General features: G+C 43.4%; 1 protein-coding gene across 2 annotated transcripts in view; it reads right to left on the reverse strand.

Moving 5' to 3' along the window:
* ZNF800 (zinc finger protein 800) overlaps positions 1–15,562 on the reverse strand; it is a 57,236-nt gene extending 41,674 nt beyond the window's left edge. Inside the window, exons 1-3 of one of the 2 annotated variants that reach the window (XM_066362591.1) lie at positions 13,604–15,562; positions 13,034–13,152; positions 6,716–6,811 (exon numbers count right to left, since the gene is read on the reverse strand). In XM_066362591.1, coding sequence (XP_066218688.1) covers positions 6,716–6,811; positions 13,034–13,094 — 157 coding nt within the window. In that variant the 5' untranslated portion in view covers positions 13,095–13,152; positions 13,604–15,562. The remainder of the gene's footprint in view (positions 1–6,715; positions 6,812–13,033; positions 13,153–13,603) is intronic. The other variant, XM_066362592.1, reaches the window with a different exon arrangement.
* Positions 15,563–15,784: the final 222 nt, after the last annotated feature.

The raw sequence follows: 15,784 nt of genomic DNA on the forward strand, positions 1-15,784 counted from the left end.
TTCCAGCTTCAGAAAAATGCAAAAAAAAAAAAAAAAAATCTAGATTTTAAATTTTCTATAACTTCTATGTAAAAAACAAAGCAAAAAAACCCACTTCGTACTGTATCTCTGATAAGTGCTAATTGCCTCCTATGCCTTTGCTTGAAGAGTCAGGAGGAAGGCCTCACCACCCAGTCACAGCTATACTAACTGGCATTATTAATGTTGCTCTAAGCAGTAAAAACAAACAAAAACAAAAACACTTCTTCAAAGAAGTTAAATGACCAAAGCTAAATTTAGAAAAATAATGACAATAGCAAACATCACACAAAGCTAATTCTCATTTTCACTACAATTTATTCCTCCTTAAAATTCAAAAAAGATGTTGTTCATTGCACATAGCAGTAGTGTATTCTACGGACAAAATCTTTTTTCGATAATATTACATATTATCTTTTTACAATATTACATATTTCAGGAATTCAAAAAAGATGTCAATTTCATATTAAAGACCGGTTTTATTATCTTTTCTAATTTTTTATTTTTGAGAGGAAAGAGAAAGAAGGGGTTGGGGAGAAGCAGGAAGCATCAACTCATAGTAGTTGCTTCTCATATGTGCCTTGATCAGGCAAGCCTGGGTTTCAAACCAGTGACCTCAGCATTCCAGACAGATACTTTATCCACTGCACCACCACAGGTATCTAATTTTTTTAATTGAATGATTTCAGAGAAAGGAATGTAGAGAGAGAAAAAAACATCAATTTGTTGTTCCACTCATTCATGCCTTCACTGGTTGATTCTCATTTGTGCTCTGACCAAGGATCAAACCCCAAACCTTGGCATATTGGGATGATGCTCTAACCAACTGAGCTACCCAGTCAGGGAGAGACAGTCAGACAGACTACTGCATGTGCCCGACCGGGATCCACCCGGCACGCCCACCAGGGGCGAAGCTCTGCCCACCAGGGGGCGATGCTCTGCCCCTCCCGGGCGTCACCCTGCCCGACCAGAGCCACTCTAGCGCCTGGGGCAGAGGCCAAGGAGCCATCCCCAGCGCCCAGGCCATCTCTGCTACAATGGAGCCCCGGCTGCGGGAGGGGAAGAGAGAGACAGAGAGGAAGGAGTTAAAGACCAGTTCTAACTAAGTATCAGACAAAATGATTACATTTCTCTCCACCCACCATTTTTCTTTTTCTAACCTTAGGACAATCCATAGCTCTTTTGCCTCTACCAGAAGAATAAAAGACTTAAGAAAGTATTGAGCTCGATTAAATACATTTTAATAAATGTCTCATGAAAGTATACTTTGTTAGTTAAAATTTTGTTTCAATTTAGGGAGAAAGCCCAGGAAGGAAAGAAGCTAAAATTTTAACAGGCGCCCCCAAACTACAGCCCGCGGGCCGCAATGCGGCCCCCTGAGGCTATTTATCCAGCCCCCACTGCACTTCTGGAAGGGGCACCTCTTTCATTGGTGGTCAGTGAGAGGACCACTGTATTTGGCAGCCCTCCAATGGTCTGAGGGACAGTGAATTGGCCCCCTGTGTAAAAAGTTTGGAGACCCTGAGCTAAAATATAAGTGTAATAGAAAGGAGGGAAATTTGAGAACTGAGTGAGAAGTGATCCTGGAAGGACTAACACAACCAAGGCAAGGCTCTAGGAAAGGGCAGGGTGCAGTAAACACAGTACCAGAAGTCAGGGATTCAGAGCAAACAATATGTCTCAAGTCACCTAACCATCAGGGATTTCAAGGCAGAAAATTTGTAGGTCCGGGAAAAATAAGACAGTTTTCTTTAAAGAAAATGAGACATCACCTACAGACAGATGTCAAACAACAGTGCACTGTACTGTTAATAAAGCAAAGACACATAACAGTATACAGACTCAGCTACCACTTGTATTAGGAAAAAATGAGGAAAATATGCTTATATATGTATAGAAGGGTTCATGGAAGAAGATACAAACCATGTAGCAGTGGTTGCCTGAGAAAAGAGACTTATTCTTTTATATCTTTTTGTTCTTCTTTGTATTTTAAAAACTACAAGCACATACCACTTATTCCAAAAAAGAAAAATTTATTCAAAACTAGTTTACAAGTCAAGTAGACAAAAATAAAGTTATCAGAGGTGGATAAGGACATGTAATTTAAAGCCAGAAAAACAGGGCCAAAGCAAAAGCAGAAGTGTGAGGCAAAGAGAATGGTCAAAACTGGTCATGCAGTCAGTACAGCACACATGGGGCTGGTGGACATAAAATATGAGTCAACTCCTTCCGCAACCTTTTATGAACTTCCAACTTGAGCAAGAATTAATACCAGGTCACAGAGAACCTAGCCTAGGCAGAAGAAGGTGAGTCACTTAAACAGAGATGACACTGTTGCTAAAGACAATTATCTGTGCTTGAAGGTAATGGTAGATATGCTAATATGATTATTGCCCAATCTGACAGCCTCCATAAGGTTAACAAGCACAAAAGCATGGACTTCAGAGCTCTACCTTCAAATCTCCACCAGGTATACACCACTGCCAGGATACTTCTTTAAATGCAATGTGTGTGATCCAGCTATACTGGAAAGAGCCTAGAAAAGTATGAGTTATTGAAGCCACGCTTGGAAGTAGAGTGGCACTGGGAGAGACCTGCAAGGGTCTCAGGGTGGGAGGGCTCTCAGTTCCTCTAAAGTGCCATCTCATCATCCCAAAGTTTTGGTCAGCCATAGCTAAACACCTGAGTGCTAAAGAAGAGATACTTTAGCAGACTTTACCCAGATATGTAAGAGATTACTATCTTGGAGAAATTAAAACTGCTAAAGGACACATTAATGAAGTAAAAAATTCCTTCTTAAATCTAAAATTAGTCTCTTCACATCAGTCAGCATATTTCTAAATTACCTCTAATTTAAATTATTGAGTACTTAAAGAATTAAAATTATAGTATTTTCAGAATTTGCCTAAATGAAAATTAACTCAGAATGCAAATTTGCTGGGAACATTTTAAAAAGAACATACGGGCCCTGGCCGGTTGGCTCAGCGGTAGAGCGTCGGCCTGGCGCGCAGAAGTCCCGGGTTCGATTTCCGACCAGGGCACACAGGAGAAGCACCCATCTGCTTCTCCACCCCTCCCCCTCTCCTTCCTCTCTGTCTCTCTCTTCCCCTCCCGCAGCTGAGGCTCCATTGGAGCAAAGATGGCCCGGGCGCTGGGGATGGCTCCTTGGCCTCTGTCCCAGGCACTAGAGTGGCTCTGGTGGCGACAGAGTGACGCCCCGGAGGGGCAGAGCATCGCCCCCTGGTGGGCAGAGCGTCGCCCCCTGGTGGGCGTGCCGGGTGGATCCTGGTCGGGCGCATGCGGGAGTCTGTCTGACTGTCTCTCCCCGTTTCCAGCTTCAGAAAAATACAAAAAATAAATAAATAAATAAATAAAAAATAAATAAAAAGAACATACTACAAATTTCAGTCCTTTTTCTTTAGCTTAGATAGTAAAGAAATAGCAAACACAGAAAACATATGACCACAGTACAATATGGAAACAAAAAAATTTCATTTTTAAATACTGATCTTTCAAAATGAAAAAATATATAATTTTGAGTATAGGGTCTTGCTTATAGGTATTTTTTACAAGACAAAAGCACTTATGAATGAACCAATTCTAACTTTTTAATCAAATAACTACAGTGGTACCTTGAGATACAAACAGACCAACATACGAATTTTTTAAGATACGAGCTGCAACTCGGTCCGTATTTTTGTTCAAGATCTGAGCAAAATTCTGAGATACGAGTCGTGATTCGAGAAACTGCCACTAGTTGGCACACGGGTCCAGTATTGGCAGTTTGATATACGAGTTGACTGACTTACGAGCTCAGTTACAGAACGAATTAAATTCGTATCTAAAGATACCACTGTATAGTAAACTGAAGCAGTAGAAAATGACCTTATTTATTCCACATTATAAATTTTTAAAAAGAAACATTACTAAATATACAATATTAGAAAGAACACAAAGAGGCCATGGCCGATTGGCTCAGTGGTAGAGTACTGCCCTGACGTGTGGATGTCCTGGGTTCAATTCCCAGTCAGGGCACACAGGAGAAGCACTTATCTGCTTCTCCACCCCTTCCCCTCCCCCTCTCTCTTCCTTTCTCTCTTCCCCTCCTGCAGCCATGGCTCAATTGGAGCACATTGCCCCCAAGCACTAAGTATGGCTCCATGGCCTTTGCCTCAGGTGCTAAGAGCTTGGTTGCTGAGCAACAGAGCAATGCCCCAGATGGGCAGAGCACTGCCCCCTACTGGGCTTGCTGGATGGATCCTGGTTGGGATGCATGTGGGAGTCTGTCTCTGCATCCCCTCCTTTCATTGAATTAAAGAAAAAAAAGAACACAAATGTTATCTCTAAAAGTAGCTAACAGACGTTCTTACTACAAACAGAAACTAGCCATTCTTCTGTTATGTCAGAAATATATTTAAATACAGTTCCTAATAACTAAAATTTTAATTGTATTTACCATAGGAAAATTTGACCCATCAATTATTACTGTTGACCAAGGGCAATTATCAAAAATAAAAAACAACAAAAAACACCCTTAAATAGGTTATAACAACAACCAACCTGAGCATAAGTATATGGTATATACTCAATACTTATTTAATTAAATATACATAAAAGTAATGCCATGATGACTATAGATGAAAAGCTAAGAAATGGATCTTAGAGAGTAAATAAAAAACCTTTATCTTTAGAGAAAGGAACAACTTATTTCTTAGTATCCTAAAATAAACCAAATATATGCTATTTCCCTTTACAATGTTTTAAAAAGAAGCACATCAAAAAATATCTCACCAATACAAAATGTGGTTGCATATAAATTATCTTTGCCTATGAATTTCAGTATTTTTTTCATTAAGATAAATAATATAGCCTGACCAGGCGGTGGCGCAGTGGATAGAGCGTTGGACTGGGATGCAGAGGACCCGGGTTCGAGAACCAGAGGTCGCCAGCTTGAGCACGGGCTCATCTGCCTTGAACAAAGCTCACCAGCTTGGACCCAAGGTTGCTGGCTCGAGCAAGGGGTTACTCAGTCTGCTGAAGGCCCACTGTCAAGGCACATATGAGAAAGCAATCAATGAACTAAGGTGTCGCAATGAAAAACTGATGATTGATGCTTCTCATCTCTCTCTGTTCCCATCTGTCGGACATGTCCCTATCTATCCCTCTGTCTGACTCTTTTTCTCAGTTAAAAAAAAAAAAAAGATAAATAATATGTTAATATTTATCTTAATAATTTCATTAAGATAAATTAAAAATAACAAAAGATATTCTAATCCTGTAAGCGTCCATTGTTAGAAAGCCATTGTCATGCGTGAGTTTTTTCAAATTTGACTCAATGGTCAGCAATGTCAGGGAAGCCAAATCCACTTGAGGTAGACCAGTGGATCACAGCAACTTAAGATCTTACTGATAACACAGGAGGAGTTCTAACACTTCTCAATCTTTAATAGGTAGTAAGCAACAATAATTCTATAGCACTGAATAGCAACTGCACAAATAGTACACTTACCTATCTAATTATTGTAATCATCTAATGCAGGGGCGGTCAAACTTTAATACCTACCGTCCACTTTTGTATCTCTGTTAGTAGTAAAATTTTCTAACCGCCCACCAGTTCCACAGTAATGATGATTTATAAAGTAGGGAAGTAACTTTACTTTATAAAATTTATAAAGCAGAGTTACAGCAAGTTAAAGCATATAATAATAATTACTTACCAAGTACTTTATGTCGGATTTTCGCTAAGTTTGGCAGAATAAATCTTTATAAAACAACTTACTATAGTTAAATTTATCTTTTTATTTATACTTTGGTTGCTCTGCTACCACCCACCATGAAAGCTAGAACGCCCACTAGTAGGTGGTAGGGACCAGGTTGACTACCACTGATCTAACGGAAAGAAAAACTAAAGTGTATCTGAAGCTATCAGGGTTGAAATTAGTCTTTTTTCTATCTTGTGCTGGTTTAGATATTCAAACTCCAGGGTTAGAAGAGTCATAGAGCTGATAAAGTAATTAATCTAGGACAAGTGACCTCTCAGACATTCTGAGTAAATAATCCACTCTTCCAAAACTTACACAGACCTAGTATAATTTACCACGGCCCAGAGCCTCGGACTGGGATGCAGAAGAACCCAGGTTCGAGACCCTGAGGTCGCCAGCTTGAGCACAGGCTCATCTGGCTTGAGCAAAGCTCACCAGCTCGGACCCAAGGTCGCTGGCTCAAGCAAGGGGCTACTCCATCTGCTGAAGGCCCACAGTCAAGGCACATATGAAAAAGCAATCAATGAACAACTAAGGTGTCGCAACAAAACTGATGATTGATGCTTCTCATCTCTCTCCGTTCCTGTATATCCCTCTCTCTGACTCTCTCTCTCTGTCTCTGTAAAAATTTAAAAAATTTTAAAAAAAATAACAATGACTTTTCAAGAGAGAAAGGGACACTTTATCAGCATATATACCACATATTTCTTTAAACCATATTGAATAAGTTAATTTTAAAATCAATATATAATACATAGTACTGAAAATCTCTAGGTTACATCAATATTTATTCATCTACTGTTCTAAAAAATATAACATTAAAAATGCTATTAAAAGTGTAGACATTTAATCTTTAAAAATTATTTCTAAGAATTTCTAGGTAAGTTTTTAGCTGCTATGTGAAGACTGAAAACTTCATCTTAAAACAGTCATACCTGATCGAAAGCACTCAATTATTTGCTGAATACCAGATTTGGATGTCTGTAGTGGCTGCTGCAGCAAAGGAGCATCTCCAGGTTCCAGGATATATACTGCAGGGAAGACAAATACCCACCCAAGGCCCACAAACAATGGTTATTTAAATCATTTACTACTCAAGTACAACAATGGTTGGCTACAGTTGTGTCAATGATAATCACACTTGTACATATTTCACCATCATCTTTGTAAGGCAAAATGAAATAACTAGAAAATAACAACTAAAATTATTCTCAATTCAAGGCTAAAATAAGGCTACTTAAGGCTTGATAATAAGTTTAAATGCAAAGATCTTCCTATCCTGGTATTTAATACAGATTTGTCATGTGCCTTTTTCTTCCCCTTGAAGAGAAATCACTATATTTAACCACAGTTCTAGGGTAATGATGGCCTAAATGCACCTCATCGACCATTTCAAAACCCTCAATCTAGTACAGCTCTCCGGACAACTGTGAAAGCACACCTCAAAAACCAGTACCTAAAGAAGTGGTAGAGCGCACAGTGATAGATGTACAAGAAAGTTCACTGCAGTGCTCTGAAGCACCATAATTAAACTGAGAAAACTTTCAAACAACTTAAAGGAGTCTCAAAAAAAAGGAGACTAAATAAACAATGAAATATCCATACAGTGGACTTTCTGAAAGCATGAGCTGTCAGAAAGCATGAGCCTAGGTCTCCATGTACTGAAAACAAAAGATGTCAACAACAGATTAACAACAAAAACAAGTTATAGAATGTGATCACACTTATATTAATATGTATTTCAATAGCTACTCAAAGAAATAAATTTGACAATATACATGTATTAAACACCAAAGAGTCTGGTGGGTTACCAACAAAACTTAACAAAGGTTCTGTTAGGTTTATAGGGGCAATTTTCACTTTCTGCCTCACACTTCACTAGTACTTCAGAGCCTGGACCTTTAGAAATGTGCATTTGAGAAACTATTTATTTTTTTATAGTAAGTAAAAATATTTCCATTTTAAAAATAAAAATTAGCTCTGGTCGGTTGGCTCAGTGGTAGAGCGTCGGCCTGGCGTGCAGAAGTCCCGGGTTCGATTCCCGGCCAGGGCACACAGGAGAAGCGCCCATCTGCTTCTCCACCCCTTCCCCCCTCCTTCCTCTCTGTCTCTCTCTTCCCCTCCCACAGACAAGGCTCCACTGGAGCAAAGTTGACCCGGGCACTGAGGATGGCTCTGTGGCCTCTGCCTCAGGCACTAGAATGGCTCTGGTTGCAACAGAGCGATGCCCCAGATGGGCAAAGCATCGCCCCCAGATGGGCATGGCGGGTGGATACTGGTCGGGCGCATGTGGGAGTCTGTCTGACTGCCTCCCCGTTTCCAACTTCAGAAAAATACAAAAAAAATAATAATAATAATAATAATAAATAAATAAATAAATAAATAAATAAATGAAAATTATTTCCATATATAGAGGTCTAGATCATCCCTGCTTTCCAAAATTCTCAGATTAGCTTTATAAATATGCAGTGAATTATATTTTGGTAAAATGAAACAAGGTAACCAAAAAGGGAAACTGAATTTTCCATCAGATATCAAATAGAGAAGGTTACATTGGAGGAAAAACGGCTACTTTAATTACCTCTTTTTTAAATATTATAATGTTCTACTTGACTATTACCGTCTCACAGTGGATCATGTGCTCAGTGTGGGGCGATAAGGAGGGCTCTTCAGTTTTGTGGACTGCTACTGCTTCAGAGTCTGGGCGTGGACAGCGTTTAGTTTTTCTGAGGGGGCTAAAGCCTGTTGTGCTATGTATACAGATGTAGACTTAGATTCTCTTATAGGTTTGTGCTCAGTGTACACAAATGGAAGGAACTATGTGTCTCAGGTCCCAGCCATTTTATTAAGCAAAACTGTCATAATTTTTATGAGACACGTAGGGGTATTTTAAATGAATTCAGAACATACACAAATACAATTCATTCTGAGAACATCTGACATCAGCCCTAACTGTGATTATTAAAATTCCAGACCTGGACTGTGTTGAAATTCTCTTTCTGGCCTGACCTGTGGTGGCGCAGTGGATAAAGCATCGACCTGGAAATGCTGAGGTCGTTGGTTCGAAACCCTGGGCTTGCCTGGTCAAGGCACATATGGGAGTTGATGCTTCCTGCTCCTCCCCCCCTTCTCTCTCTATCTCTCTCTCATTTCTAAAATGAATAAATAAAATTAAAATAAAAAAAAATAAAAAAATAAAAAAAAAAAGAAATTCTCTTTCTGCCATTTACTAGACACAACTAGGGCAGACTAAAATCTCTGGTCTCTCTTTTCTCATAACTAAAATAGTGATAATAAAAGTACCTAAATCATAGGACTGTGTGAGGATTAGATTAACTAATAGCTCTGGTTAACACAGAGCCTGGAATATACTAGGAGCTCAATAAGAGTCCATGCTGTCACCATCATCATCACTACCACACCTTTATCATCACGTGCCAATCAACTGCTTTCCTGACAAAAATACAAAATCTTTTCCAAAACCTAAGAGAAGTAGAATTCAACCCCCTAGCCCTGGTGGGCAAACTGTGGCTCACAAGCCACATGCAGCTCTTTGGTCCCTTGAGTGTGGCTCTTCCACAAACCACCACGTGTGGGCGCTACCTTGATAAGAAATGTACCTACCTATATAGTTTAAGTTTAAAAATTTTGGCTCTCAAAAGAAATTTCAATCGTTATACTGTTGATACTTGGCTCTGTTGACTAATGAGTTTGTGACCACTGCTAGAGAAACAATAACAGAAGTTTGTAAATAGATGGGTGATACCATTTACTTGGATTAGATGGATCTCTTTCCAGTATTTGTACTTTGTAAACTGGTAACTGTTTGACAAAAAATAGTAACAGCTACAAAAGAAAGAGTGGAAATTATGCAATTGTAAAGAACTAAAAGCTTCAAGGTCTGACTCTGTAAGTGGCAAGAATTCTAAAAAGAAAGAACAAAAAAACTAATAAATAAGGGAGGGATAAAGGAAAAAATGGGAACTTCTCCTTAGCACTCCCTTTCCTCATTTAGGTACATGCTCCAGAAAACTTTCTATAATACATCTACTTCCACTTTCATGTGACAACACCTGCTTTTAAAGCTAAAGCTAGCCCTGGCCGGTTGGCTCAGCGGTAGAGCGTCGGCCTAGCGTGCGGAGGACCAGGGTTCGATTCCCGGCCAGGGCATACAGGAGAAGCGCCCATTTGCTTCTCCACCCCTCCGCTGCGCTTTCCTCTCTGTCTCTTTCTTCCCCTCCCGCAGCCAAGGCTCCATTGGAGCAAAGATGGCCCGGGCGCTGGGGATGGCTCCTTGGCCTCTGCCTCAGGCGCTAGAGTGGCTCTGGTCGCAACATGGCGACGCCCAGGAGGGGCAGAGCATCGCCCCCTGGTGGGCAGAGCGTCGCCCCCTGGTGGGCGTGCCGGGTGGATCCCGGTCGGGCGCATGCGGGAGTCTGTCTGACTGTCTCTCCCTGTTTCCAGCTTCAGAAAAATGAAGAAAAAAAAAAAAAAAAAAGCTAAAGCTAAATTTTGTTCCCCATCACCTTCACACCCTGCTACCACCAGAACACGTGTACCTCCTGAGATATCATTCAAAATAAACCCAGGATTGGCTTAGTTATGCAAGGACACATCCTCCAGGTACACATATCTGTGTAGTAGTTACTATTTAAGAAACTAGCCTTTCTTCATTTGAAAACATACTCTCAGCACTAAAAAAATTTATATAGTAATATTCCATACAATTTCTTCTTACATATTTTATCATCTCCTCCCTAGATCAGGTTATATGAACATTTAGGAACACACACACACACACTCACCATCTCACTCTAACCAAAAACCCAGACCTCGAGAAGTTAATATCTTTCTTTTTTTCGTTCTTCTTTTTCAAGTGAGAGGAGTTAACTTCCACATGCACCCCGACCAGTATCCATCTGGCAACCCCCATCTGGTGCCAATGCTCTGCCCATCTCGGGCCATGCTTGCAACTAAGCTATTTTCAGCACCTGAGGTGGAGGCTCCACAGAGCCACCCTCAGCACCTAGGACCAATGCACTGGAACCAATCAAACCATGGCTACGGGAGGGGTAGAGAGAGAGAAAAGGGGGAGGAGGAGGGGTGGAGAAGCAGCTGGTTGCTTCTGTGTGCCCTGACCAGGAATCGAACCCAGGACATCCACACACCGGGTCAACACTCTACCACTGAGCCAACCAGCCTGGGCCTAACATCTTTTTTTACATCCTTTGAAAAGCACACTTTCAGAATAAAATACCTACTTTTGTAAGGCTCTCTCCTACCTTAAACAAGTTCCTTAAAAGATCCTTCTACAGATGATGTCTGGAAGATGCTTTCAAATAATAGAGGGTAGTGGAGCAGTTGAATGGTATAGAAGGAAATCACAGGGAGGGGAGGACAGATATGAAAATAGACTGTCCATGTGTTAACCACTGATGGAAGTTGTGCAAGGTTCCTTACAAAATTCTCTCTACTTTTGAATATTTGAACATTTCCATAGCAAAAAAAAATTCTTAAAAGAAAACTAAGAAAATACATACACTGAGGCTTACACCACCACAAACTGACCCATCCTGTCAAGGCCTCCTCAGAAACACATGCTCTCATCCAAGGAACTTACCCACCATTCATAATCCAAACCAGAACAGACCTCTCCAGAGAGCCCATTAAAAGAATTCTTCAAACATCAAGTCACCTTTTATCATAATATATTCCCCTCAGTTCTGGAAACATCCTCCCACTCAGCACCTACCTTCCTCTAAAACAATGACAATTAACTCCCCTATAAGTTAACAAACTTCTAGCTTTCCACTGACCTAAATGCTTAGTAAGTGTTTAATTATAACTAAGAAAGCAAAGAAACACCAACTATTTTGACTTGGTAGTCTGAAACATAAACTGCATGGAAAGGTTAGGGTAAAAGAAAGTTGAAATTTTCAAAATAAATCAACTTATCTGATTTCTTGATCCTGGGGGAGGGGGAGAATCAAAAAGTTCCAATACATATTTAAAAGTTCAACTCTGGAAAATATCTTTAAAAAGACATTAAAGTATCTGGAAAACTTTAATGATCAGAATACACTAAATAAGCTATAGTCACACATTAGCTTGGTTTTATTGGTTAATGTCTATCTCTTCCCACTCAGAAGTCCTGTAAGGGATCTCTTCCCACTCAGAAGTCCTGTAAGGGAATGAATGACCTTATCTGCTTTACCACTTACATTCCCATTGCCTGGACAGTGCCTAGCACCTTACAGGTGCTCAATAATATCTTGTCAATAAAATGATTCAGTAAACTTCTTCCTGAATAAAATGATTTTGCTAGTAAGTTCAACCTAAGTGACTTGAAGTATTCTCAAAAAAAACCCCACAAAATAAATTGTAATAAAGGGGAGAGGGAGATAGGGGGAGGGGGGCAAAGGGGGTATAAAAAAGGACACGGGTGGGGGGTGAGGGAGTTATATTCAATGGGACACTTGAATCCATGTAACACAATAAATTAAAAATTAATAAAAATTTAAAAAAACTGTAATAAAAGGTCATTGAAACACAAATATAAAAAGCATTCACAGCCTTCCACTACAAAAGTTCCACTGAATAAAATATATATCTTTAAAATATTTGCATAGCCTATCTAAATAATCAGGTTTTGTTGTTTGGGTTTGTTTTTGTTTTTTTGTTTGTTTGCAATAAAATATTATTGCAATACAGTATGTTCTCCCCAAAATTTTTTTCCAAAGGTTGCACTTGGCAAAACCTGATTCTTCCAACAAGTTGAGTTCAACAAACTTTTTTTTTTTTAGGCCAAAACTAAACTCATTTTTAGGTTTTAAAGGGCTACTCTCTGACCAAACATGTAAGAAACTTCATTGTTCCAAGGTTAAATGAAACAACTTCCATGAAGATAAATGCTAGTATTCTACTATGTTTCTTTTCTCTTCCGTTTTAAACATTTCCAGAGCACGGGGTACAGTCACTCACTGCAGGCAGCCCCGAAAGAGAAGGTAAGGGACTGGGTAACTGATCTGGTGGGAAAGACTGAAGGTGACACTTGCTGTATTTTCTTTCTTAAGGGACCACGTAGGGGAGACCTCTTGTTTGCACGAGCATCTAACCTCATAACTAGTTTCACGCTAGGGAAAATTATAGCCTGCTTCCTTGGGAATGACTTCTTGCGCAGGAAGGAAACCAGAAGAAAACAGAAGGCAAAGTGGCTCTGACGGAGGACAAAGTCACTGAAGAAAGGGGCATACCTGGTTCACAGCATCCGTGATGATGGTGGTCAGTCTGACAGTATTTGTCCCTTAAAGGCATTTTCAGTGGGCGCGACCTACTTTCCTTTCACTGTAAGCAGCTCTTCATTGCGGCTTGGCTGTTGAAAAAAGCACAAACCAGTCACTCACCCAGAACTTCCTGCGGGGACATTTTCCACAGATGTCCCCTCCGCCCGCCCCGCGCGGTCCTCCGCGGACCCGCGGCTTCCCCGGGCTCTGGAGAGAGAAGCGCGCACGGAGCTGCCCAGCCCGACCCGCACGGGTCCGGCGCGCCACCCGGAAACGCGGCCACCGAGGCCTGGCCGGCGGCGCGGGCGGCGGCCTCGCCGGCCCGGCGGGCGCGCGCGGAGATGGAGGCGCGGGGTGCGCTGGCACGGCCGGCGCCGAGGCCCGCGGGCGGCCCGGCGGGGGGCGCGGCGGCCGGGGCGGCGAGGGGCGGCTCCCCCGCGGCCGGCCCACGGCCTCCCACCTGCACGTGCGCCGGGCTCTCCCCGCCGGAGCCCCCCCACGCCGGAGCCCCGTCCCCACCACCAAGTGCGCCCAACTTACTGAACTCCGAGGACGGGCGGAAGGAAGGCAGGACGGGCGCTCTCGGGGGCAGCCCGGCGGGGAGGCGGCTGCGGGCCCCACCTGGCGCGGCCTCCGCGGACCACGCGAAGGGAACCGCGGTTCGGGCCCGACGCGCTCCCAAAGAGTCCCCGCCGGCGCCGACGCGGAAGCGCCACAGCTCACCAGGTCCCTCCGCGGCCCGCGGCGACGGCGACGGCGGCTCCCGGCGTCCCTCCGCGCGGCGGGGCTGACGGCGGGCGGCGCAGACAGTTGACAGTAGGAACCACCCGCGGCCGCCGCCGCCACCGCCGAGGGCGCCGGCGCCGGGCCGGGCAGGAGCTGAGGCGCGCCTCACAGGGGCAACGGCTGCCGCCGGAGCCGGCTCCCCGGCACCGCTCCACCTGCAACGGTCCCTCCGGCTATGGAGAGGGGCGGGAAGCCGCAGGAGTCGCCCCCCACCGCGGGCCGGCTTTGGTGGTAGTTGTTTCAGGAAACTTTATTAAGTCAGTCTCGCTCTTTCTCTGTCTCCCCCTCCCTGAGGAGCCTGCGCTACCGCCGCGGAGCGGGTAAGAAGGGGGAAGCAGAGACTCTCCGGCAGCGACAGGGAGCGACTGACTGACCCCGGACGGAGATGGGGCGAGGGCAGGAAGTGACAAGCTCACCGAGTGGGTGGGGGGGGAGTGTGGCCGGCGCGCCCGGGAATGCCGCGCGCATGCGCCCGGCCCGGCGCCCCCGCCCGTGGGGAGGCGAAGCGCGGCGGCCGCGCGGGGGAGGGACCCGTGGCGGGTGGCGCTGGGGCAGCGTTGCGGCCGGGGACGGAGCTGCCGTCCGTCCGCGCGTCCTGTCGCAGGCGTCGGAGAGCCGAAACCCCGGGCTGCGCGCATGGAGAGGAGCGAGGCCTTGGCGCGTCTTTCGCGCCCGGGAGACGGGCTGCTGGACAACCAAACTGTTGCTGTCGCTGTTCTTTGGCACCGAAACGCAGGGGTGGGAAAGAAGTGTGGGCAGAGGCTTGGCTAACGCGTGAGTCACGAGAGGTGCCGATTCCGAAAAGGTGGTCGGCGCGTTTATAAACGGTGAACATCGAACTGCCCTCCTCCCCCAATGATTTTCGTCGGTGCCTCTCAGCCCTTAGGGGCTTTATCAGGTGCTTGAGGGGAAAGCAATGTAGCGGTGGAAGGTCGGTGTGACTTCCGCAGCGCTTCGCTTAGGAACCTGAAAGTGAAGTTGGGTCATGTGGGCAGTACGCCCTCTTCCCTCCGCTCCGGCGCCCGCATCCCGCTTGGAAAATCCCCGAGGATCGGCGATCGTGGTCTTCTGTCAGAGTCAGCAAACACATGTGCACGCCGCTTCTTGGGGACGAGAGAGCCACCTCCTGCGCCTTCGGCCCAATTCCTAGAATGGAAAGCTTCAAGAAGCAAATCTGTGTCTCTTGAGAGAGAGAGAAAGCCCATGTATTTGTTTAATCCCTCGCCCCCGAGATCCACTGAAAACCTTTCCAGTTTAAGCTGCCACTTTCAAGGTCCTGAAAAGGCAAAGTTGAGTAGATAGATAGGCTCGGTGTACATTTTGCAAGAGTAAACGAGTGACTAAAATCCATTGTCAAACATTCAAAGGAAAGTTTGTAGGAGGCCCAGTAATTGATCAGTCTGTTGTAAAAGTAGTCAATGGATCATTTGCATACCTCTTGGCGTATAGTAACAGCTTGATTTGGGGGTGACAGGAAAAGGATAGGAAAAATTTTAAAAAAGAATTCCACATATTGTACATTCTACACATACACTAAGCAGTCACACAGCTAATATGACTGATTGGTTTTTTCCTGTTCCATTGTCAAGAAACATCACACATCAAACTAAATGTAATGAAATGCCGCAATTTATAAACCAAAGTAAAATAAATTATGAGACATCCATATGAAGATGTTTGTTATATAGCCAATAAAGATCACATTTTGTATAATATTTAATTGTATGCAATATGCTTAAGCAAAATATGAAAAAAGTCTCGTGATGACTAGGATCATAGGTGGTTTTTATTTAACATTGAAAATCTTTGGTAAAATTTAAGGTGAACTATGTATTTTGGGGTATTTTTTCCTATTTTTGTTTAATAAGCGTATTTATCACCAGTTTAAAAATTAATGCACAATTTTAACTTGCCATAAACCTGGAAAGGCATTGC

Source organism: Saccopteryx leptura, chromosome 2 (assembly GCF_036850995.1).
Source record: "Saccopteryx leptura isolate mSacLep1 chromosome 2, mSacLep1_pri_phased_curated, whole genome shotgun sequence".
NCBI lineage: Eukaryota > Metazoa > Chordata > Mammalia > Chiroptera > Emballonuridae > Saccopteryx > Saccopteryx leptura.